This window comes from Hippoglossus hippoglossus, chromosome 4 (genome assembly GCF_009819705.1).
Source record: "Hippoglossus hippoglossus isolate fHipHip1 chromosome 4, fHipHip1.pri, whole genome shotgun sequence".
Lineage (NCBI taxonomy): Eukaryota > Metazoa > Chordata > Actinopteri > Pleuronectiformes > Pleuronectidae > Hippoglossus > Hippoglossus hippoglossus.
In genome coordinates, this window is record NC_047154.1 from 21,560,604 (window position 1) to 21,586,730 (window position 26,127).

The 26,127-nt window shown below is 43.9% G+C and overlaps 1 protein-coding gene across 3 annotated transcripts in view; it reads right to left on the reverse strand.

The window, feature by feature from the left end:
- cachd1 (cache domain containing 1) overlaps window positions 1–26,127 on the reverse strand; it is an 82,048-nt gene that overhangs the window by 20,673 nt on the left and 35,248 nt on the right. For all 3 annotated transcript variants that reach the window (XR_004613716.1, XR_004613715.1, XM_034583975.1), the window contains exons 3-14: window positions 25,973–26,121; window positions 18,580–18,686; window positions 12,423–12,549; window positions 10,334–10,478; window positions 10,038–10,254; window positions 9,778–9,927; window positions 6,606–6,887; window positions 5,987–6,136; window positions 3,592–3,715; window positions 3,358–3,475; window positions 1,221–1,389; window positions 520–662 (exon numbers count right to left, since the gene is read on the reverse strand). Coding sequence is in view for 1 of the 3 variants with exons in the window: in XM_034583975.1 (XP_034439866.1) it covers window positions 520–662; window positions 1,221–1,389; window positions 3,358–3,475; window positions 3,592–3,715; window positions 5,987–6,136; window positions 6,606–6,887; window positions 9,778–9,927; window positions 10,038–10,254; window positions 10,334–10,478; window positions 12,423–12,549; window positions 18,580–18,686; window positions 25,973–26,121 (1,881 nt within the window). In the remaining 2 variants the exon portion in view is untranslated. The remainder of the gene's footprint in view (window positions 1–519; window positions 663–1,220; window positions 1,390–3,357; window positions 3,476–3,591; window positions 3,716–5,986; window positions 6,137–6,605; window positions 6,888–9,777; window positions 9,928–10,037; window positions 10,255–10,333; window positions 10,479–12,422; window positions 12,550–18,579; window positions 18,687–25,972; window positions 26,122–26,127) is intronic.

Here is a 26,127-nt window from a genome sequence, read left to right on the forward strand (position 1 = left end):
GTATTTTCCGAGCAGCTTCTGAGTTTGAAAGAGGTGATGAGGTCACTGGAGGGGGCCTTTAAGACCAGCCTGGGAATCAGAGCTGGGAGTTCAAACTCTAACCTCCTACTCCCCCCCCCCCCCCCCCCCCCCCCCCCCCAGGGCAGCAGAGCACACAGACTTCCAAAACCACATGGGGGTTTATTCCCTTTCTTAAAGATGCAGAACTCCATTTAAAAGTTTTTAAATCGTAGACATGCACATCGGATGTTTTCAAGACGCAGAACTATCGCTGCAATTGAAAAAAAAAAAAAAAAGGTATTTCAAAGAACTCCTACTTAAAAAAATAAAGTTGTATTTTGTGTTAAATGCTTTTTGTACATACTAACATGCAGGAACATTTGCATACGTGACTGTGACCTGACCACAGGGCTGGGCCATGTGCTGTGTGTGTGTCAGGTAAACGACAGGGAACAATGTGTGTGCGTGTCATGAGGCTGCGAGTTGCTTGTACTCTCCCAGGCTTGTGTGCTTGTGTACCTTGAGGCCTGGGTTGGCTATGAGCCTGGTGTTATCGCTCAGGTAGGCGGTGTAGTGCTCCACCATGCGCTTGGTTTCTGGCTGACTGAGGTGCTCGTAGGGGGAGGAGAAGCTGCCGGCTGCCAACATCACTGTGGGGGATTCTGGGAAATACAGAAAGGGAAAGAAAGACAAGTCAAGAGATGTTCAGTTTAAACAATGTTGTCGAGATGACGACAGAAACAAATTCAAGCAGTCACAGTAGTTTTCACATGGAGAAAAAACTATGTGTTGACTCCATTAGTCCCACTCACTGAACTGAAACACAACTAAACAGTGGATATTACCCATGATTCCTGGATTCCTGAACCAGAAGAGATACCAATGTAACAAATCCACCAAAGTCTGTTGAGAATTCTTCATATTTGAAATGTTTCCTTGCTGAATATGAACTAATCTACAGTTCATGATCGCTCTTCAACTTACTGGACCTGATTCTGACAAATAAAGCTGCGACTATCAGTCAGTTCCTCACAGGAGATCGTACCCGCTCACTCAAGTTAGCAAGAACAGAAAAGAGTGGGAATAAAAAAGGAAACCTTCTCCATATTCCCAGTCAGTGAACCGTCAAACTAATTTTAAAGCTGCTATTCTGAAGTAAAAAAGTTGCGTTGTGTTTAAGTTCCAGTTCTTCAAGTCCTTGGATCTGTTGCTTTTCTCACCGACAGTGGCGAGCTGTTTGAAGTGCAGGCAGGAGCTGGGTTGACCCAGCAGGTCCAAGCGGTGGTAGAGCAGCTTCGAGCTGGGAGCCGTGTTCAGGTTCTTCAGGTGCTTCACCGGGATCTCAGGCTGCACGTACACGATGCACAGGATGAACGACGTGTCCTGGACCTGGAGGAGGAGGAGGAGGAGTTAATGCTTTACATCAACATAAACATATTGTGAACAGTGTTGCAGTATCTGGAGATGACCAAGAGAGAAGGATATCCGTACATAAATGTCAACAGATTTTATCTTGTTTGATTCCCGACTTTGAGTTTATAAGTTTTCATTGTTCCTTATTCCTGATAAGACAACTTTTACCCCGAGAACAAGCTCTGATGGATTCATTTCAGAGACCAAGTTGAGCCACAGACTGTAAATAAAGATGGACGACATGACAGCTCCATAAAAGTGAAGCCAAATCCTCTTGATCGCCATCTGTTGGCTGGCTGCAGTACAGGTCACAAATCCTGCCTCCTCCAGGTCAAAATAAAAAAATCTAAGTACACGTCAAATAAGGCAAGTTTGGTTTTGATTACTTATTTGACGCTTTAAAATTGGGTTGAAACTGCATGAAGATCTTTCCAGTGTTTCATAGTCAGCAGGCATCTTTCACGGAAGATTATTGACAGTCAGAGAGACTGTCACTAAATGAACAAAATGAAAGACTCATAAACGAATCCCCTGACATTATCTGGCTGAAGACACAAGGACAGCATGGTGTGGGAAACAACAGACACTTCTGAAGTCAGTTCACATTTTATCTGGCTCCGGAAAAATTCATTTTAAAAATAACACAGACAGCTGCCAAACTCACGGTGAAGGTGTTTGAGCTCGTCAGCGTGAGAAAAACACAAAATGTCAAAATCCCTTAAAAAGGGCTGAAAGTAAAATGCCTAAAGTAAGTGTTGTGTTTTTGCCCCTGCCAAAAGTCTGAATGTCAGAAATGAAAAAGACTCAGCGTGGCGTGATGCTAATGTCGTCCTGACGCCATTTATTTTTCCACCAAAAAAACATGACGCTTCAAGGCCTGGGAGGAAAAGCAGATTTGACGGATAGACAGTTTCTGGGTGTGGGAGCACTTGGATTTTATCACGGGGACTAATTGAAGGTGGCAGAGGTTTGGTGGAGACACAAAGGCTGGGAACATAAATCTCTATATTACTTCTAGACAGCGGTACAGTAATGATAAAGAGTCGCAGACAGAAATGGAAGCGTTGGAGATAAAAGTACATGAGCGAGATGTTTTCACGCCTTGATAAAGTCTTACAGGCCCCGAGTCTTCATTTGTCTCAGTGTGCAGGAGCGTGTTCTGCTCTAAAATCCTTTTTACTTCAGGCAACTGGCGTTTAAATTAGAAACAAAATAAGCTACTGCTCAGTTTCTAATTTTAATCCTCACATGTTTTAATATATAATTATTCTCGGGCCAGAAATTATTCGTATGACTCCTCTTCTCAGCTAGTTTCTTTTTCACTTTTGGACACATCTGAATTTTACAGGTGACAGGTTGTTTTTCTCACCTGTCCGTTTCCTTGGTTGTTTTTCAGCAAGATTACATAAAAACTACTGATTAGATTTCTGTGAAACTTGGTGACAGGATGGGACATGATCTAAATGAGTGTGTGTAAATAGCTTTTAAACATACGCACGTTTTCTTATGTGTCTGTGTTGCAAGAAAATAACTGCAGGCAAGTAATTCATGCTCCAATCTCGGCTGAAGTCAAAATGTTGGACATAAGTAAATAACTAAAATGTTTGTGTCTCAAGCCCCTTTTCCACTGGTTATAATAAACCCACTAACATCCGGCTTTTGTCTCTTATTGTAATGGTTACAATGGGCATTGACTTCCAGGTCAAATGACTCTGCAGCAAACATGGGTTTTCATCGACTCTGCCTCCGATCAGCAGTGATAGAAACATGACACCAGGGGGAACGAGCTGATTTGGCAAGACAGCGAGGTGAGAGAGAGTGCACGTTGTTTAACATGACTCACGTTCCTCTTCTGGCGGTGGGTTTACCCACATTTAAAAATACCCACCAACGCCCACTTATTTTGGAGTAAAGGAGATACGAGTCGGCAAATCCATCACCCACCAGTTTCCAGGCGTAGCTGACATTGTACGCGTCTTTGGTGTTGTCCCGGAGTCGGTTGGTGTGCCACGACAGAGACGAGTTGACCGGAACGGCGATGACCTGACTGCCCAGAGGGAGGCTGCAAAAAACACAAAACATTTATCAAATGACAAACTGCATTATGCGTAACGTTAAAAGTTAGTCTGATTGTTTGTGTTTTGAATTCAGTGAAACTTGTTCCTCATTCTCTCTTACTTGAGGATGTTCTGCCGGACCACATGGAATCTGGGGATGTTCTCGTAGTGGGTGATGTCTGTGTGCAGGGGCGGCTCCGTCATGAGGTAGGGCCGCGTCAGTGACGGGTGCATCAGGGTGTAGCCTGGGAACCAATCACACGATCAGGACCACAGTACAATCAAGGATCAATAATGTCGCAGTAGAAACAGCAACATGTAAAGAGCAAATAAAAGAGAAGCTGCTGCTGATGTGTTACTGAATGTTTATCACTCTATTGCCTGATTACATTTTCAGACAAAAGGTCAAATTTGTTTCTCCAAGATTCTGCCTGTACTTCTACCAAAAACCCACTTGGCCTTAATCACTGAAATCACTTAATATTTGTCATTAACAATATAATAATATACAATATACAAATAATAATATACAAATGTATTAAATGTGTGTTCATCCAACGTCTAACTTTAATATAAAGCAGTTGCTGCTACAAGGTCACTGCATTAATCAAAGTGGACAAAGCTCATTTCGGCTCTTTCCCCTCATTATTTAAATTCCCCTGAATAAAAACCGATGCATTGAACCTTCACACGGTTCTGCAGGAGCTCGGCGGCTCTGGTGAGGTTGTGGGACGAGGAATCGTTTTTGGGAAACAAACAAAGCTCTGAAGAAACTCGACTGAGAGCCCATCTGTTCTGAAGGCAGCGAACAAACAACATATCGTGTGTTTGTCGCTCAGCTCTAATATGCTGTGTATATTTAGTGACAAAGAGAGAGAGTGTGTATATGTGTGTGTGTGTGTGTGTGTGTGTGTGTGTGTGTGTGTGTGTGTGTGTGTTTAAGTATCAGCAGGTGTGGTGTGTCACACTCTTAAAAAGGGAAATCCATCTGCTGTGTAACACAAGGCCACTCTGTTCTTATTGATATGCCAAACTACAGTACACACCATACACAGACCTTTATGAAATCTCACTCAGGTAGACACTTAATTGAGTCACACAAAGTCTCACAGAGTCAATAAATATATTTAACTAAATGTATTTACAAAGTCTCACAGGGTCAATAAATGCATTTAACTAAAATCCTCCATGTAAAACTACATCTAATACACTCATCTGCTACTTTTACCTGCGGGTCCAGGAGCCTCTTGTCAGCGGCTTATTTACCGAATCATATTCACCTACATTCTAATCGGCAGCAGGCGATTTGAATGGCAGCTAATGACTTTAATGGGAGCCATTTGTCTGTGTTTACCGAGTTGCTGTGTTAATAAGCGCGGTGCAGTAATAAGGTGTAATGATGTGACGGCGTTTTCATTGCAAAAACAAACATTTCAGAGGAGGGATAAAGAGACGCATTGAACGGTGCGGCGGAGCAGCAACACTCACGCAGCTGCCAAGGTTCCCTCGTGGTAATAACGGGGGAAAGATTCCGACGCTGTACATCATTTCATTCTGGAGGTTTTATCACCTTCCTCCACCTCAACTCTCTCCTTCATCCCACCTTTCCACAACCTTACCCTGTAAAAGTCATATTTTAGCTCCGGATTAGCAAAATTTCCCCCCATTTTCAAACGGGGTGGCATTTCTAAGGGATTTTTTAACGCTGTAATCCGCACAGGTGTGAAAACCTGGAAGCGACATGAGCGAAAACCTTTCTCGCCACATTCCTGACATTCCTACCGACGCCCCTGTCCGTGTTTTCCGCGATGTGTTGACAGCGACGGATGCAGCGTGCTTCCAGAAAAGAGAAATACTGCTGCAGCACGCAGCGGTGTGTGAAACCTGTAAGTGTGTTAAAGTCCTGTGATTTTGCAGCAGGCTTCCTGTCCGTCTGTGTTTTTGCAGCTAATATTATTCAGTATAACTATCCTGTCCATTAATGACACACATCCACAGGCCCGCAGAGCACAACTTTACGGTTGTATGGCACCAGTTGAGTTTAGTCGAGCCACCTGCAGCGGGGGCCAAGACAAACCAACACCGGACGTGAACACTACCGCCCTGCACTGCAGCCGCGGGGCTCAGCCGTGGAGAATGAAATGCCAGAGAAGTGCCAGCGCTGCAGAGAAGACGCCAATTGAGTCTAATGTGGGGTCACGGCTGCGGAGGAAGTTGAGACAGACAAAATAAAGTGAAACAAGGAAACCCAAACACACTCTTTTCCAACTCTTTGGAGTGTGACTAATGAAGATTGATAACACTGGAGTCTGTGGGACCTGTGAGATGAGAGATTTGACCTGATGCTTGTTTTCTCACTGGCTCGTAATGCTGCAGCAATTTAAAGCTTAATGTGCTAAAACACCTTTCAATGATCACGAGTTGAGCAAAGGAGCAGCAGAGGATAATCCTGCTGATTCTTCTCTGATGAAAAACACATAACGATAACTACCGGTGTCCGTTTTCACGTCACTGACCTTTGTTGTCGATGAGGAAGGTGTATGAGGCCAGCGAGTCTTGGTAGTAGGTGACATCCTCCAAGATGTAGGCCAGGTTCACATCCACCCCGACCACGCCGAGCAGCAGGTTCCCAAAGTAGCACGGCCGGCTCACAGTCATGATAAATCCTGGAGAGAAAAATACAAGAGAGCAGATTATACACCTTAACCTCGTCTTGTGTTAATAGTTTGGTTTTATTTGGCTATTTTCATTTATTTCGGTGTAATTCAGATCAACTCTTGGTTTGCAGATTTTAAAATGGTGTCAGAAACTGGTGGCTGCCGCAGAGCTAAAACAACCAAACTGAGGATAACTGCCAAACGAGAACTGACATACAGAACTCTGCTAAACTATTTGGATCTTTAGATGTTGCTACTTCTGTCCATCACAACTGTGAGCAAGTGGATTGGTGCTGTTTAAAAAGGTAAAGAGTGGTCAAACCAAATATTTATTTGATTTAGGTCTTTTCCATTTACTGCACTTTATATGTACTATGCGTTATTTTTAGAAAGCATCCTCACTTTAAGTGTCTTTTGCACCGCGTGGTAAAAACATCTGAAAAATAGCAACAGGTGAGGATGAGTCCGGACCACTCACCGTCTCCCATGGGGTCGGAGTAGGGCAGGCTGAAGCCGGCCAGGTCGATCATACGATTGGGGAGGTTGATGTAGAAGCGGCCCACTGTCGTCTCCAGGTTGCTCAGCTGGTTGAGAACCATCATGCTCCCCTTCACCACCGGTATCATCGAAGATCCAGACGACCCAGACGACGACGCAGAGAAGCGGTCCCGGTCTCCTGCTCTGTCCACGCCGTACTTCACCGAATTCTGCTCCGCGAGGTCCCTCATGAAGGCCAACTCCTTCAGGCCCGTTACTCCCTCTGCAGGAGGAGGGGATGGGTGGGGAGGAGGGGGGGAGAGTGGATAACAGAATTAGTTTGATTAAATCAAGCAGGGATATTGAGGACAAATCTGTAACTGATGGCACGGCTCCGGGCTTATTGAATGAGGTAATTGTGCAAATGAAAAGAGGAAGGAGTCGCTGACATGGAGGCAATAAGAGTAAAGAGCTCATGACTCAAATTTCTTTTATAGATGGCGACCCTCGCTTTTCTTTCCTCTCAGACTCTAAAAAAAAACAATTCCTTCAAGGAGCTGGAGAGAGAGAAATCACACACCAGCTGCCAAACAGGGGCTGAATTCATCAAGTCGTATTTCGGGAACAATTGACGTCATGCAGTTCACGTGGTCCCGCAGCGAGAAGCTTGAATCAAGGCACATGCTACGACGCTGCCACGCGGACTCCCCCAAATTGATTTGGCGCCAACAGCGGAGATATTTCATACATGCCGGACCCTGATCTGTGATCCTGTTTCATTATCTCCATCGGCTTTACTCGTACAATCCCACGCATCTGCCGGACCCAACTGTGGCGCGAGTAAATCCTCATGTATCCCAGAAGTTAACGCTCACTTCAGATTTTATCTTTCCAAGCTTCATAAGGTCGTTCAGAGGAGAACGGATGACTGCGGCTGGGCCCTACAGCTGTCACCTGGAGCATTTGGCATCCCACAACCTATTAGGCAGGATAGGAACATAGCATGTCTGCCAGCATCCAATCATGGACTGGATTACAGCAGAATCCCCTTTTAATGCCAAGGCTCTGCTCTGCTGATCATGCCGGGCGACCGACGGGTACCGATGTCGCCAGGGGCAGCGACGTCAAACAAACAGAGGGGAGGTTTGCAGGCAGCACAGGATTCATTCATTTTAAATTCCTGAGGAGCATTTCCCACTTTTGATTCACCTCAACGACCGAAAGCACTTTACTCTTATGTTCTTGTTTTTCTTGTAACCAAACACAGTCACAATAAGTGTTTCTTGCCGAAACTCTCAATTCAGGGGCCGCATCCTTCGGAGGCTGCATTTGAAGACGTCAACACAACTGGGCTGTTCCACTTCGAAGGCTCCTTCTACTATGGCCAACAAATGAGTCCTTTTCCTTTCAATGAATCCCATCAAAGAGAGATTGATTCCAGAATCTACAGAATCGTAAATAGTGCTGAAACATTTAGTTTGCAGAAGTCATTTAACCAGATAACTATCTGAGGAGCTACGTTTTTCCTGACGTATATGATCGTGAACTGCATACGTCTTTGCGTAGGACATAATTTGAAGGTCTGGGAAAAGGCAGACTTTTCTTCAGGCAACTTTAAAGCATAAAACAATTGATACAAAATGCAATCATTGTGTAGAAACTAGTACAAAACACATTGTAGTTGACAGGTTTTAGTCGGGCTAGCATACACTGTTTTGGTGAGAGCATATTATTAATGTACACACACACACACACACACACACACACACACACACACACACACACACACACACACACACACACACACACACACACACACACACACACACACACACACACACACACACACACACACACACACACACACACACACACACACACACGTATTCTACAGCCAAGGGACTGCTGATCTCCTTGAACAATCAGCACTCCACATTTGGCAGGGGATGCAGGGAATAAGACACACACACACACACACACACACACACACACACACACACACACACACACACACACACACACACACACACACACACACACACACACACACACACACACACACACACACACACACACACACACAGTGGGCCTTTCAGCTGTGTGCCGCAGCGTCAGCAGCAAAACAAATGTTTTTTTGGATATGCAATTCTAATAAACTCAGAGGATGATAGATTTCTGCATCCTTTTCATCACGGAGCTCTTTACACAGCCGAGGTCCTCTGTCAGTCACACACAGCGAGCAGGACGCCCTTTGAAGTCTCACTCTCTCCTCTCTTTAGATGTTCCTCATTTCCATTCTCCAATGCAGAAATTATTTGTATTAATGGTGGACTAATGCATGCACGGCAGAGGTGCGTGTGTGCGTGTGTGTGTGTGTGTGTGTGTGTGTGTTGCAGAGCAAGGTGGGAATCAGAGGAGGCAGATGCACAGACAAGTTGTGTAGCCTACAGCAACACACACACACACACACACAAACAATGAAAACAAAAAGCCTTTGAGGTTTCTGAGCACCTCTCTAACCTTCAGTCTTCTCTTAAGCACATTGTGCCCGTGAGAGAGGACATCTAACAAACAGAAAGGGCTCCCAGCAGAACCACACATGACAAATGTGCAATGTGGAGGAAATGTCACTCAAGACAGATTGAAATCCAAAGCTGCTCCGTGTTTGTCTTTAATTTCCTACAAATACACAAGTCTTATATATGTGAGTGATATTTGAGATATGTCTAGATGCTACAGACTTTAGTTTAGTTTACTGTGCAGATGCAGATACCGGCTAAAACTTTTCAAAACAAGCAAATTTGACGAAGCTCTGAAACTGTGAATGAAACTAGTTTTCTTCCCTATTAACAAACTGAAAGTTGGGGCTGATTTGGTTCTTATCTTCTGGGATATCTTGGAATTTCTCAGTATTTGAACATGAATGATACATAATACAACTCATTAATATAATGACATACAACTAATACAGCGTTTTAAAATACTGTATGGTAGAAACTCAAACTGCTGAGGGGGGAGATCAGCAGCTCATTTCTTATTTCTCCTCATTTACACCTCACTGTCTAAATCCATCCGTCCGTCCATCCATCAAAAAGTGTTCACTATTAGTTTTTGAACGTGTTCAAATAAACTCAAGACTCTCTTCTGAGAAGTGTCTGGAGGAGACGACCCACCGTTCATGAGAGCGTAGGTGAGGATCATGACGGAGTTGTTGAGGTGGCGGTTCTCCTCTCTGACCACGCTGAGCGTCGCTCGCTTCTCCTGCTCCGACGACTCCCGGGTCGTGATACCGGACGACAGGTAGATGATCACCATGTCTGTCGCTGGTGAGGAACACGAGCACACACATATTAGTTTATATCCAATAGAACCGATCCCTGAGGCAGCATTTTAAAATACTGTATGTTGTGGTTTTTCCTTCCACGGCTCTTACTGGGACTATGCCTGCTGAGGCTGGTGGTGTTTCTCAGCAGCTGGAAAGCCTTCTGGAAGCCCCCGGCGTGGTGCGTGGCCGCATCTGAAGCCTTGATGTTGGAGATGAAGGTGCTCATCTTCCTCTTGGTCTCGCTGGTGGCCGGCGACAGCAGACTCTTATAGCACTGGTCCAGAGCACAGGAACGAACCGCCTCTGCCACTGAGAGAATGGAGATCTGGCGAAGAGCGATAAGGATGATGTCACTAGAACTTTGGAGAATATACAGCGCCCCTGAAAATGTTCGTTTCACTTACCTTGTCGTGCTCGTCTATGGCGTTTAGGATGACGAGCGCCGAGTCCCTCGCGATCTGAAGCTGCGTTTCGGTGACAGATGCTCCGTGGTCGACCATCACCACGATGTGCTTAGACTGGGGACGCACTGCAGACACGTACACAGGCCTGCACAAAACACACACATAAATACACACAAAAAATGCAAGGTCGCTTCAGAACTACAGAGAAATATACTGTACATACAAATCCTCCAACCACAATAATATCAGCGTGTTTGTAAAAGCATTTATGCAGAGATAATAAAATGCTGATATTAATGATATAACAAAGAGTTACTGCCTCACAGTTTTTATCAATCACCAACCAGTCAAGATGCTGGATATATGGTCACAATCTCTTTTTGCTCCTGAGTCACGGTGTTGAACAACGGCCAGAGAACAGAATAATGTGAATCTGACCTTTGACCTTTTCTTTATACAATATCCCTTCATGATTTTATCCTATTTGCGAGATCTTTGGTCGTTATTAGCGTGTGCATTTTTAATTTACAGCCCAAACTGTCCTTTATGGGCCAAAGAGACCTCTGACCTTTGACCACCAAATCCCAATCAGTTCATCTGTGAGCGCAAGTGAACATTTGTGTCCAATTTGAGGAAACTCCCTCGCGGGGCCCAAACCGTGTTTTGTGAGGTCACAGTGACGTTGACCTCTGACCTTTCTCCACCAAATTCGAATAAGTCGATCTCTGAGTGCAAGTGAATGTTTGAAGATGTAATGAATATTAGTTCCTGGATTACCGCACTCAGAAGAATGGGAGGCACAGACTCTTAAACATCATAATCCCTCCTGCAGTGTAATCTTCTATAAGCTGGAGTAACAGTTTAGTGACACCAGTAACCGTCTCATGAATCTGCAGTAAACAGAACGTCTTTGTCTCCCTCCTCTACCTTTACCTGATCCCTCGCTTTTCCTTGATGCCTTCCCTCGGAGTCGTCTTTCCTTCTCTGTTCGGCGCTCAGCTACAACATTCACGAGATTCCCTTCCCTTCTACTGTTATTTCTGGTGGTGATCCAACACTTTCTGTGTTTCATGTTGTCATTGCGGAGTTATTTGTCCAGAATATTCAGCGCACACCTCCCTAAATATGAGATATCTTCAAGTTTCAAAAGTCACAGAGGGAATTTAACTTTTTCTGTTTTATGCCCATGTGTTTTTGAAGAGTAAAACAAGGTTTCAGGAGCTTTTGAGGTCTTGTTACAAAGAAAACTAAATTATAATAAAACTCTTTTTCGATTAAGTATGAAAACACCTCATTCATCTGGACTTATTTTTGGTGTAATAACAAGTCTATGTTATTCTGAGCTAATCACAAGGCTAAAAGTAAAGTCGTGTTCAAGTAGTAAATTCTAAACCTTTATTGTAAAGTTGGGTGAGTGTCACTGTATGTGCCTGTATTTTCAGCTTGGTGGGTTTCGGGGGGGTGCAGTGGGTGGGGGGGTCAGCGGGTCAGTGTGTGTGTGGCCCGTCGGACAAGGAGACACTAACACAGGGCGGAGGAGCCGAGTGATGTGCTCACAAAGCCTCATTCACACTCGAAGCAAGCCAGGCAACGCAAGTTCTGTCATGGCCGTGTGCCAGCTCACCGACTCACACAGCGAGGGAGAGACAAAGTACAACGCACATTACAGTTAAAAAGAGAAAAAGCCAACGTGAAAAACATCAGGGAGCGACAGAAAGACAAAGACAGAGAAATAAAAGACGAGAGTGAGAGACGTCTTTAAGCTGTGGCCGTAAAAACAAAAAAAGAAAAAACCTCCAACACTGGAGGTGTGAAATTCCGGTGGGCTTTAGTGGTACAGAGCCACATTCCTGCCAAGGGCCGTGTGTGTCAGGGGTGTGCAAGGGCAGCATGCCATCGACATGCCCTCTGGGCCACCCCACAGCAACTGACGGGGGGGGGGGATCTTGTGGGTTAAGGTCAGAGGGTGTCGCACCTCATTAAGCCCAATGAGTCAAAATTGTGATTTGTGATTATGGGCTATACAAATAAAATTGGATTGATTGAACGAGACAGATTTCCAGAAAGAAGAGGTGTTTTTTTTGGATACCTGCTGCGGTGCTCGAAGTTTCCTTTGCAGTGGAACTTGTGGGCAGGGAAGACGGTGAAGATGCCCTCCTCTGAGCTGAAGTACTGCCACTTTATCCCCGGGTTGGACTTCAGGTTGTCTGCCAACACTGCAGAAGGAAAGGACACAGAGAGAACAGGAGGAAATCAGATAGAGGAAAGGTTGTGGGGGGGAAATGTCAGGAGGGAAAGAGAGAAAACAGATGAGTAACTTTAGTGCTTTGAGCATTTCTCTTGCTCAGGTTCCAGGAAGGAGACATCTTCAAGTTCAGGGATCAGCTGTGAATCCTGTGTGGACTCACGTGGCAAGATCAGAGAAAATAAATGTACTGTGCGAGTATTTATGTTTCATGTTGTTCATAATTGATTAAAACCATGACTCCCAGTTACAGTGATCAACTTTCACCTTATGTGATGTTAAAGCTCTTTGCTCTCCTAACATATCCTCACTGTGAGAGAGTGTGTGTCTGTGTGTGTGTGTCTGGTGCTGTAGGCTACATATCTGCACCGTGTGATATCTTTCTCTACTGAATCCTCCGTGAATAATTTTGTACAAATATCAATTAGAAGGTTATCAGCTTGAGAAATCGAGAAGAAATGGTGAAAATAATCATCTGCAGCTTAACCAGCGAAACTCAAAGTCTCGTTCATATTTATTTTCTATGGACTGTTGTAAAAAAAAAAAAAAAGGGAGGGGTCAAAACGTTTAAACTTTTATCCACATGGAGTTTTCAGACAAATTCAAATCACTCTCATTTCCATCTGATCAGGTCACATAACTTAACGATAACTGTAAAACAAAACTTGAATTTATATCTATGAATAAACATATCAATACATCTCAATGAATCCTGAGCTGCTCAAACTTTACTGACCCCCTCACACATTTGTGCACCGTCTCCTGTTTCCCGGACCTTTCACACCTAATACATATGCAAACCTGCCTATTCACGCATGGCATGGAATTAAATACCTCCCTCTACACGTGTAAATGCCTCTTCTCATAGAATAAAATCACTTTGAGGAGAAAAAGAAGTCTGAACTGTGCAACTACTGTAAAAGTTTACAATACCACCCCTTTTATTTCGGACGCCAGATTTCGATCTGTGTGTCGGGGGCCGTGGCTGCGGGACAAGCTGAAATAACAGCCCCATAATGCAGCGGACTGAGACACCGAGCCCGAGGGTTTGCTCAACACCAACAGGCAGATTTTTTTTTACTGGGTCACAGAGTAAACAGTATCTTCACAGAGATCCCATCACAAAGCCAGCAACTTCCTTTCCGCTCGCTGCAACACAAAACGGCCTTTCACAAAGAGAGATTGAGGAGGGGGGGGAGAGCGGGTTGGGGGAGCGGACACAAATAGAAACTTTAGGCCTTTAACCAGGCAGAGAGGGACGAATCAGAGCGTAGCCATCACGCTCGGCTTCGTTAAAATAAACAATGATGCAGCTGTTCAAATGTTAAAATACAGGAATCCATCACCTCGGGTCATCTCGTAATCGAAAAATCACAATCCAGCAGAAATCAGGCTGAAACTGTTCAGAAAGTTTAGCTATAATATATATGTCATTACTTCAACGTGCAACTTGGGCCACTAGGGGTCTCTCAATCAAAACGATAAATGAAAGACCTAGTTTGATGATGTTGTGAAGCAGCACGGGATTCTGGGAGTTGTTTTCTTGACCGCCATTACTGGTGAAAATGTACCTGACGCGAATCATGTTCACGGATGAGTTAACGTATGTTTATTACATTACGCAACAAACGGCAGTGAATAATCGTGATACGTTAGTCGTCGCCAATACAAACAGTAGAAGAACTAAAACAGCCGACTGGCTAACTGGCTAGCCGTGCGGTTTTCCTTCGTGATCTGTCGTTTCCCCCGGACGTTACAGCAGAGATGGACAACGCGGATATGACGCAATTAAAAGGTGACCGAAACGAAACGCCCCGTTATCGTGAATACAATTTTGGATCATGTTAGTGCACAAGTCAAAAAAAGACATAACATAGGTCTGGTTCATTGTAGACGTTCGTTTTAAGAATTGTTACGTATTATATCTTCACATCCTGTAAGTAACACAACGCCACGACTTATTAGCGATGAAATGAGTTTCGTCTTGTGTTCAGTTTCTTTTCCAACAAAATGTTTAAGATCTTACTTCTCATAAAAAATGCATTGTGGTTTATGCAGCTCATTAGCAGGAGTATGCATTAACAGGATATTCCCCTGATTAGCCGACTATTTGATGTTATTCAAACGGTGACTTCCACGACCTGGGATAGGATTTCAAATAGAGTATGTGGTTAATTAAGTCCACAGTCCACAGACTATCCTCCATTCACGGTGAGTTTGGAGTCAGCTGTGGTTCTTGGCTTGTGATCACTTTGAATTAATCACCCGCTAAACAGAACTTGTTTTGACCTTTTCCAACCTTCAAACAATATTACGAGCCAAAGACTTTTTTTTTTTTGTCCTGTTGGAGCTGTGGAAAATTGAAAGTCAAATATTCAACTCGCAGGGAAATCTGAAACAAATTAGGTACGTACACAAACAGATAAATTACAGGACAACTGTAAAATCATCCGACTGCCAAAGTCATCCCCTCTGGCTGCACGTCCTTGGCGAGGAACTACTTTTTTGAGACACAGCCGCTTCTTGCACACAGCGGTCACTCATCATACGTTATCCCTGCCCGGTCACTCCATCCATCTCGGAGGCTCATATAAACAGGAACCACTCAGCTGTGTTGACACTAGAAGAAGGACTCTGTAAACATCTGTCAGGCTGCACCGCTCCACTTCTGCCGCCAATGTTTGGATCTTTGCAGAAACGGATGGACAAGCCGAGAAACACGACCCAAATCACTCCAGTCGTTTGCTAATTGACTTTCTGCAAATGACCCACTTGATCCATCTGCATCCACACCCATGCATAAACACACTGGGTGTAGCACTTTAAGTAGAGCAGGCTAGTGGAATCAGAGAGATAATCCAGAAACAAAAGAGGACTGTACTCAAAGAGTCGACTAAGTGCATCTTCATCTCAGCCCACTGTAGAAGCTGTAATTATGGTGGTTCTGTAGGAACTGCACGATAATACCAAAAACAAGCTCTTAACCAGCTTCATTGGTGACAACAACACTGCAGCCATCTTGTGAATCTGGAGCCAGAGTCTGTGCAGCACCGTTCGTGGAGCAAAGTCCCATCGATATACATGTTGAGCCAATCATGAGTCACTCCCAGCTGTCAATCATGTCCCAATTTCATATCAAATAACTTATCAATAGTAAACAACAATGAACACTAGCACATACATCAGTGTGGATAAGAACTATCGAAAATGACAGAAACCATCTTAGAGAAAAGTTAATCTGACGTCCTTTTAGTTTGGCACGAACCCATCCACTAACATGGAGGAGGCATGATCTACGACACGGACTGTGGGCTGATGCTTCACTTTCGGGGGGGCAACATGTCGTCCATCTTTAAGAAAACCGAACCACAGGTACGAGGGGAACGTGCAAACTCCCCTGCAGCAGCGTGCCACCTCCCAATCAGTCGATGACATTGGGTCTGGTGGAACCCGCTCCTGAAGTCGGGAGTTGAATTTGATGGAGAAGTTGGTTGCGTGTACATATGTGTGCACAACAGGACATGTGCTGGTGGAAGATGAGATGGTGGGAGAGAGGTTTGGGGGATGAAACGGTAAAATGGGAGTCACACGACATCAACAAGTCAGAAAAATGGATGAAACTACTTTGGAAAAAAAACTGAAAAAAGGAAACGAAATAGATGGAGGAGAGAAGATGCATCAAACTAGTCCTGTAATCACACAGCCCTGCAACAACAGCCATCTCCCATCTACCCGTCTTTTCACCCCCACCTGCTAGTATCACTACTGATGCCTTCCACATCCACTATCTCTCCCCCCTTCTTCCTCCAAAAAAAAAACCAAAAATGGAAGATGAGAGGAGAGAAGATGGAAGGAATACAATGCTGTCTTGATACAATTACTCCATTTCAAATCAGCTCTCACCCTTCCCCTTCTCCTTCATTCATCATTCTCTCCCTCTCAATTATCCGTCGCTCTTTCACCCCCGCACCCTGCGGCTGCTTGTTTAGACTGGGCTGAGACAAATGGGAGAGAGTGAATACACTGGGAGCTTGGGGGTCAAGGAGGGCTGAGTGTGGAGGGGCAGGGAGAGGAGAGGGGAGACAGAGGGGTAACTTGAACTCGCCGCGACTGGCTCGCAAGGAAAATAACACCCCGCCGATGGTGACGTGCAATGAATGGCAGTCATTATGAATGGTTTTGCGGAGAGACAAGCAGGCTGAGATAACTGGGAGAAATGGGAGGCAGGGGGCCGCTACGGGATGAGAGAGGGGAACAAATGCAGTTGGAGGGGAAGGCGAGTGGTGACTACGTCCAGTTTCCATAGGACGAGTATAAAGTAGTTTGTACAAAGTTGTCCTGATTCATCTGAAGGCAACATTTTTTATGCCCTTGCTGAAGGGCGACCATCAGGGAAGGCGACAAACATTTCTACAACAGTCTCGCTCCAGAGAAATTCACAATCTCGCGCCGAGTTGTAAAGATGAAAAGTGACACCCAACTAGTGGCGAATGATAAATAAACTGGCCAATTGCTGTGGACAGTAAGCAAAGCGACGGTTCAATTTCAAAAGTTACAAAAATGCAGATGCAGTCGCCCATTTCGTGCAGCACAGTCAACAAATTCTGCAAATCGAATGGTCAACAGCAACAGCTTTCAGACTCTACTCCAGACATTTCCTGAAATTATCTCACAGAAAAAACCCGGAACCATGAGTCCATGTCTGAAAACGGCCTAAACTACATTTGTCCACTCTGACCATTTTTGTCAGATTTGTATTTGAAAAGTTACACAACCTCTAAACTCATACAGGGATTTGGCTGTTTGGATTCCCCTTGATGATAAAAAAAACACAAATTCCTGGTGAGAAATGGCCGTGATTACGACTACTGGGTTTGAACTGGAAACTTAAAAGAGAAACATGGAAAGTGGTTCAATCTTCCAGGAAATACAAGTCTGTGTGTCATGACTGCATGTAGTTTGATATTTCATCCCTGGGAGCAGGAGGAGCACACTGGTAACCAAGCGATGGCTAAAATAAAGAACAGAAAACCTGGAGGAAAGTCATTTTTTGGCGCGTTTCCTTCTTAATCAAATGCAGACCAACACGTGCGGTGCAGACACATGGGAATTTTCACGGTAACGTGCAACCTGGAGCCTGAATAGATGTGTTGTGGGAGAACACCAGCCAACAGTTTCCCATTGCTCTGACTCATATGATTTGCTATTAGAGGTCTGTTGAGGTTACATGTTCAGCATGTGCAGTTACAGTGGTGCAATCTTCTATCTGAGGTAAAGTGAGGACAGAAACCAGGATCCTAACATCAGCATGATGAAAACATGCACAACCTGAGAGCCCCGGCGGACAGGAGTTCAAAGTCAAACCAGAGTGTATTTGATCTCAGGCTTTAAAAAAAAACATTTTAAATTCAAAGGATGATAAAAAAAACAGAGAGGAAAGGAAAGACGGAGAGAGTGAGGGAGCTGAGGAAAAGACAAAAAACACACTTCTCTGGACATGTACAACTCAACCTTAGATCAGTGGGGGTTTTCTGCTTAAAACAAAAAAGGCTTTATCATTAAAAAAATTGGTTGTCATGGCAATTGCTATTAAATTATTACCAATTTTGCAACAGACCAGTCAAACAAGTGATTAAAAAGTCAGATTTTTGTAAATTGTGTGTCCATCTTTAAGTGTTATTACCTCTGCCAAAGAGGCCCAATGGTCCCATTATGAAACCATATTTAAATGAAAACGTCCAATCAATGGCAGAGAAAGTGAAAATAAATCCTGGATTTGCACTAAAACTGAAAGGCTTCCTTTGAATTTTAGGTTTCATTGGAATCATCCAGTTGATTTTGCATTATCTTGCTTCAATTACCATCAAACCAACAAACAGACAGGGGTGAAAACCTAACATCCTTAGAGAAGGTACAAATTCTTTATCCTTCACATGATGCGTTTGTGTGTGTCTGTGTGTGTGTGTGTGCGTGTGTGTGTGTGTGCATGTGAGTCACAAACCTGAGTTGAGGTCCCGTCCCGGGTTGAACGCCCGGCTGTTGACGGTGGGGGAAAGTCTATCGCAGCAGATGGTCTTGGAGACGTTGGTGTTGAAGTTTCCGTCGAAGCTAAACAAACAAACACAAACGGGCAACATTTGAGAAATGCATAGATATCGTCCGACTGGTGTTGGAGGAGCCGCTCTGGTTTTCCACTGAACAGATTTACTGCTCCACCTCTTTATTTCCAATAAACCCAAACTCACAGGTTTGTGCGTTCCTCAGACTTTATGCTAATGTTCACATTAAAAGTGTAGAGGAAAAAAAAGCTTTTAACTTACATAACAAGATTTACACAAATCTGTGTGAAGTTAATCCAATTAGATGAAACATCTGTTGGAACTAATGGGCCCAGTTAGTTTCATTAGAACACACTGGATCCCTGACTGTATCATGTGTTGCCCAGACCTCATAAAAGTCCAAGTTGTGGCTGGTGAATAATATTTTCCGTGGAAAAATTGCTTGAATTGTGCTTTTCCCTCAACAAAGCTAATACCCAGTTCCCTGAATACATCTGAATGTGATTGCAGAAAAGGCTGCCTGCGCAATTCACTGATTGAAATCATCTGAGCTCTGAATCATATTGTCAGTCAATTTCTATACTTTCCCCTCAATCTCCCAGGATCATTTTCAACAGATCGTTATTCTAAATAATAGATTTAAGGGTCTAAGGACAGACGGTGCTGCTGTACATGTTGTAAATCTCTTACTGCAGTTTATTAAAACTCAATTCAGGCGCCACATTCTTCGGAAGACCCGAAGAAGGCCGTCATCAGCTGCGTAGACCACATCGCCCGAAAAAAAAGAAAGACGGTCTGGTCGTTTTATTGCATCACTAGCCTGTCCCGCCCCTTACAGTGGTCGCCTAGCAACAGAGCTACAGATGAAAAAGTTCTTCTGTTGAAAATATGTTTTTGGTTAACGTGTACCGTTAGCTGTTCGGTTGAGTACTATCATCTAAAATTAAATTCTTCTCACGTTTTCACCTCGCCTTTTGTCGCCATTGCCTCTTTGAGACACAGTTTGTCACGGGAGAGCAATGCATCGTGGGATAGGTCGGCCGGGAAGGATCACACACACACGCTGTTAAAGAGGTGTCAAACAGTGATATCTGTGTTGTAATCGGCACATCTTAAAACGCATTCATTCTCTGCAAACATTTTCCTACATGACGTATAATAAGTCTTACAAGTGTCAAGCAGCAGCAGCAGCAGCAGCAGTGTCATTTTAACATGCGTGTGTCCGTGTTGATGCCGAAGCACAAACGGTTTCCACGCATCCTTTATCTCTGGAGCTGAGAGCTGACAAACGAGGGAGGTATGCAGAGGAGCGGGCTGCTCTGCACTGCACCAAGCCTGGGTGCTTTGATCCTTCCATCCCTCAAACTAGCACACACACACTACACCCATCTTCGGCTCCCTCTGCTTGCAGACCTTGCACTGGCCCGGGTTTGATTGACAGGTGCTGTGATGTACAGGCTGCGTTTGAACTTCACTCATTTGGAGTCCCATAAGGCCAAAGTCATTACTATTCTCCTTCAACCCACTTTGCATAGAAGGGGCTGGGCAGGACGCTCGGCAAAATGTGTGCCAGATAAAAAATACATTTGCAGGCTTTCGAATTCCACATCAAAAAAACATATGAGAACGAGGGAGAGAGAAAGAGAAAGAGGGGGGGGTTCCCATTCATATCAGAAATCTTAATGAGGGCAGAAAAATCTGTTTCGCAAAAAAGGCACGACTCTCACCAGACACGAGAACCAACGAAAAAAACACAAACAAAGGACAAGACCGATTAAGAATTTTTTTTATTTCTAATTGAATAAAACCCGAATTCTTATTCATAAATGTTACAAACACGATGCACAGTGCTTTAAATAATTCTGCCAATGAATATGCATATTAATTATTAACATGTAGCAGCGCTCGCTTCATTACCATATCTCCCAGAAGGGGAGTGTTCGCCAAGCTGTGATTAGAAATGATCCTGAAGACAATTCAATAGCCAGAGTGTCCTCAAGAAACATTCAAACACATGTATTTAAGTTTCTTTGGATTTTGTATAGAAAACTGTCAATTATTCCAGTGAATGAAATAAAAATATGCACTGTGCATCTGCTCTGAGGAACCAAAGGGGGTCTTTGCTTGAGAAAAACGTTTTAACAATTCTGGAAATCGAGATATTCCGTCATAAAAAAGCCGTGAAGTCGAGACACTTGCTGTGTTCAGCATTATAAAATCGCTTATATTAAGCTGTACCTGCAGGATCCATGTTTATCCACAGAGGAGGCAATCACACGCCATCCGGGAAAGCCCAGCGAGCACAATTACCTTGAAGAGGCGCTCTGTTGTGCAAGCCGCAAAGTCAAGAGTCAAGAGTAGTGTTGTTCCTAATGTGTTTGCGATCCCTCGCTGAGCAGCGGCAGTGCAACGCGCCAGCTGAAGAATTTTTTAAATATCAGACTTTGACGATAAACAAATCCAAACAGAAACATGGCATAAAAAGCTCTAAAGTGGGTTTTAATCCTGTCTTAACATGGCACCGATTACATTAAACTGAGAGGTACGTCTGATGTCCTGGTCTCCCTGGAGGTGAACATAATATTAGCAGAACCTTTTCAAAGTTTATACAATCGAAAATGAATAATGCCACGTACTACACATCAGAAAAGTTATTTCAGATAAAAATCAGGTTCTTATTTTAAGGCCACTCATTTGCATTAAAGAGGATAAAATCAAATAGGAAGTGTGAAGCTGCGTTCACACCCAACTCGACAGTTTATGCTTCAACAGATTCAAATTTGATTTCGTAAGACAGGTAGATAAGGGAACAAAGGAGAGGAGGAGTATGACATTAACGGAGGCTTGTGGAGAGAGAGAGAGAGAGAGAGAGAGAGAGAGAGAGAGAGAGAGAGAGAGAGAGAGAGAGAGAGAGAGAAAAACAGGCAGCAGCATTTACACCTGTTAGAGTCACTTCAACACTAACTCCCTCCCAACCTTCCCGGTATGTTTCCATCTCCCTGTCTAATACGCAAACAGAGATATCACCGTCACGCCGATGACGAGGATATCACCCCCCCCCCACGAGATCAGCTTGATCTGAAGGACCAGGTCTGAGTCACTGACACATAGACGCTTGATCTGGACTGTAAATCTGCCAGCATCTTAGATGGTGAGAATTCTTCCTTCGAAACGGGAGCTCAGTATGAGCAGCGCGGCGTCCATAACCTCCATGTTTAATTTACGAGGGACCGTGCTGCAGTAGTCTCGGGGCAATACCACCCCTCATATGAGATATTGTATAGGAATGCTGTGATCGTTGCGTTTGGTGTTCAGCACCCAGGAGAAATTAAAAATGTATTCATCTTGGCATGTGGCATAATAAATTCATTCAAAAGGAGGCAAAAATCTAATCGTGAGCTGAAGTCATTGTTACTACTAATAATCATTTTAACGCTCAACAGAAGCAGAACATTGACATAATTAAGACGTGAACCTAAATGTATTTAAAACCTAGTACGTAATATTTTAACACATGACTTTAAAAGGTCTAAATTGAGATGATTCGATTTGAGACTTCTCTTGAACGTCCAATCAGAGGAAAATCAATCCAACAGGGAAGTTAGTATTGGAAATGAAAATCCTGGTTTATAAGAATGAGTCTGTTTCTGTCACAGGTAGAAGATTGAATATTATTTTAGACACAATAATGACAGCACGGACTTGATGAACTCTGGGGGTAGGTTGGGCTCAAATATCTCCCCAACAACTGGATGAACTTTGTCAAACTTTGGTAGAAACATTAGTGACTTTGGTGCCTTTTCTTTTCATCTCCTTGTACTTCCACCTTTCCTCAGTCTTTCTCCTCTACTCTGGTGACAGAGGTATTTGTTTTTCTCAGGAAAATAAAATCTCCAGGGACGTAAGAACAGTATTTTACTTCGTATTTTACATCCCGTTCGCAGCTTATCTTTTCACGAACTTCAGGTGAAATGAGACCATTAGACGCCATCTGGGCTGATCCCGAGCACACTTCTCACTTTTACGACTGCATATCAGTGGAACTGTTGAAATAACACAGACACACACACATCAACTCTGTGAGTTACATACTTTTGCTATTTTCAGGTGCAGCCTGTTGTTGAGCCGGAGCGGTGATTAAAGCATACCACCGGGCACTAAGCGCTGCCCTCTGTGGCCTCCCTGAGAAATGATAGCCTGCTAGCCTGACTGCTAACAGACAGGGACACCCTGTGAACCACCTGATCCGCCTCTAAACTGGTTGACCTGACGGAGACCCCCACAAGCAGCTGACGCCTGAGACTACTGAAGGACACACTGAAGTGAACTACAGAGGGACAAAGCCGTGTCACGATCGGGAGGCCCACCCACTCCTATTCTGTAACACACAGACACACACACATAACCCTAATTGGCATAATGCATTCCCTATAGACCCTTATCCTAACCTTATCCATCCAAACTAAATGCCTAACCCTGACCTCCATGTCCTCACTCTACAAAGATACAGAGAAATAAGTACAGGAACACAGACACAGCATTTTAGACCAGTCAGACAAACATTAGAAATAATCACCACCCATACCAATACACCTGAACACGCACGTCACATGACCCTTCCCGTGTGTCGGTGGTGAGTCAAGGCTGATAAGATCCAGTCAGGGTGGAAACATGTGTGACTTCCTAAAGTCTCTGTTTCTGCACGTCCAGAATAAACTGCAACCCTGGAGATTCCAAAATAAACTGAGCCAGCAGCAATTTACAAAAGTCTCCATTTTAGTGGTTAAAAAAACTAGTAGATGACAAACGTAAATGCTTTTAAAGCATTTACGTTAGTAACTTTTAAACTGAAATTTAAACTGACACGCATTAGTGGGTGTCGTTCAAGTCCACTGTTGTGCTGGAAGTCCCAACAAACAGGACATCGGCATTGGAACTTCCACTGCTGCCATAACCCTGGAACCTCTTTGTGACTAACTTTAACACAATCGTTAATGCAACCCATTCATTCATCACACCAATATTGACATCATCATTCCAAACAAACACATTATGAGTGAACTTAATATATAGAGCCAAATATAGTATGAGTAAATGATAAAATATGAGTGAATCTGATGTGTATTAACCAGCCAGCAGATTTTTACCTCAGGGCAGATGTGGATGAGCTGTTTCCCAATGTCTCCAGTCACCATATGAAACTAGGCTAACACAACCCACTGCTGACTCCAGTGACATATGTATTTATCGTAAAGATAAATGATAATTGTCTCATCTAACTCTGCGGGAAAACAAATGATTGTTTTCCCCCCGAATTACAAATACATTTCTCTCAGTCTGAGCTTCCACTAGTTCCCCCACATACTGCAGCCAAGTTATCAGAACTTAATTTAAACTTGTGAAACTGAAAGATGCTTTTGCCGGTGTCTCTGATGCATGGAGGGGGGGGGGAAGCTAAATTATTCAGCATACAGCTCCAGAAAGTATCTCACGATCCAACATAAAGCCAAGAAAATGATAGTGAGGGAGCTCGCTGCCTTTCCCCCGACTGAGGGAGATTCTTTGAAGCTCCGGGATCTATCAGACGCAGCTTCAGTTTGGTATGTTCAACTCCTCCACCGACTCCCTCTGCACCATTCCATCCTTCCTACCAAGGCCTTATATAATCGTTTTCTCTGCAATTTCTGCCTCAAACTGTCTCAAGGCTGTAAATCTACGGTTCAGCAACGTAAATACCGCGTGTTTGCATGTGAACAAGTGTTGACTGTGTGTACGGCGCGTCGTGTGCATGATTCGGCTACAGGTGGCCGGTGGCCCTCGGCCAGGGAGCAGCCTCCGCCCCCTCCTCCCCTCCGCACCAGTGAAGGAAAGACAGGTGACCTTGCAGCCTGTGAAGTCTGCGGCGCAAAAACTTCAGAGAGCAATAACTGGTTACATCTGCTGATAAAGGGGAGGGAGACAGACATAAATGGAGAGCGGGGATGAGGGGTAGAGGCAGCTGCCGCTCTGTAGATTAGAACTGAAAGCAGCTCTCTCTCTCTCTCTCTCTCTCTCGGAGCTCGGCTTTGAACTGGTTTCGCCTGCTGGAGTTAGTGATTGGCTGAAAAACTGAGTCTGCACTGTGGACTAGGGCGATTTTAAAAACTCACAAACATAGAATTTAAATCTGAAATATTAGGTCTCCCGCATAGTTTCATAAAAAACCCTCGTCACGTCAGCAACCTCTCGCACAACTATTTGGACCCTGAACTATGTCTGAATTAGAGATGTTCCGATATCAATACCAGTACTCTGAAATTTCTCCAATACTGCGGAAAAATACTGGGTCAGGCATCGACGAAGCCTGACAATAGAAAAAGCAAGTCTCCCACAATGTGAGGGGACATTCAAGATACCGATAGCTTCGTCAAATCAACACAAGTTGTTCCAGGAAACCTAAAAAAAATCAAGTCTTTGAATTGACAGCAGGGCTACAAACAAAGTAGAGATGCTCTTATACTGATACCAGTATATTAGCCTATTAGTTTCACTCAGATAAAACTTCAAGGGTCCAGGGACAACTATTGAAATACACTATGTATGTTATTATGTTTATATTTATGCACTGGTGTCGGATCAGATCGATACTCAATATCGGCCAACACACAAAGTCCAGGTAATGGAATCTGTATCAGGAAGGAAAAATGATATTGGAACATCTCTAGTCAGAAACACAAGGACTAATATGTGGGAATTGAATTTTGTTGATTTTGTCATTAATCATATTGATATAGGTTTACAAATGTTGCAATTTCATGATGAAAATGAATCCATAAAATCTCCAGACTTTCAAAAAACGTCATTACCCATGAATACCTAACATCTCCCAGACTTCCTGGGCTCCAAGTCCCGTAAAACTCATAGTTGTTGATTTACGGTGCATCAAGGCAGCAAAGGTCAGAACAAAATAACTGTGGAATAGCTTCGGAAATTAACTTGAAAATGTTGCCACGTATCAGAGCAGCAGCACCAGTGCTACTCACTGCGGTAAATGATATGATTTAAACAAAGCTATAACTAATGCAGGGAAAAACAAAACGACTTTAAACAAGAAGAATGAGACGTGTGTATGTGTGTGTGTAGTTGGACCATGAAGCAATGTACACTAATATCTACAGCTCTTTACAAACCAAACAGCAACGACATAAACACCTGTAACTGGGTTTTAATGTGGCTGAGCTGAACGCAGGTGCTGATGGCTGGAGGTGGATTTACACGCAGAGGATAAATCTCCCGCAGGGTGAAAGAGTGTGAAAGAGGAAAGTGTGTCTTTGTGTTGAAGAGGGAGTAACTCACTCCATCATCGATGCTGGTATGGAGCAGCAGTCCTGTATCGCAGTGAGCGGGGACGTGAGGTGGGCGGTGTACGACGCCTCCACCACCTGCTTGTTCCTGTTCACCACATCCAGGTAGCGGTTAAACTTCTCCCGAATCTTCTTGGCCAACTGCTC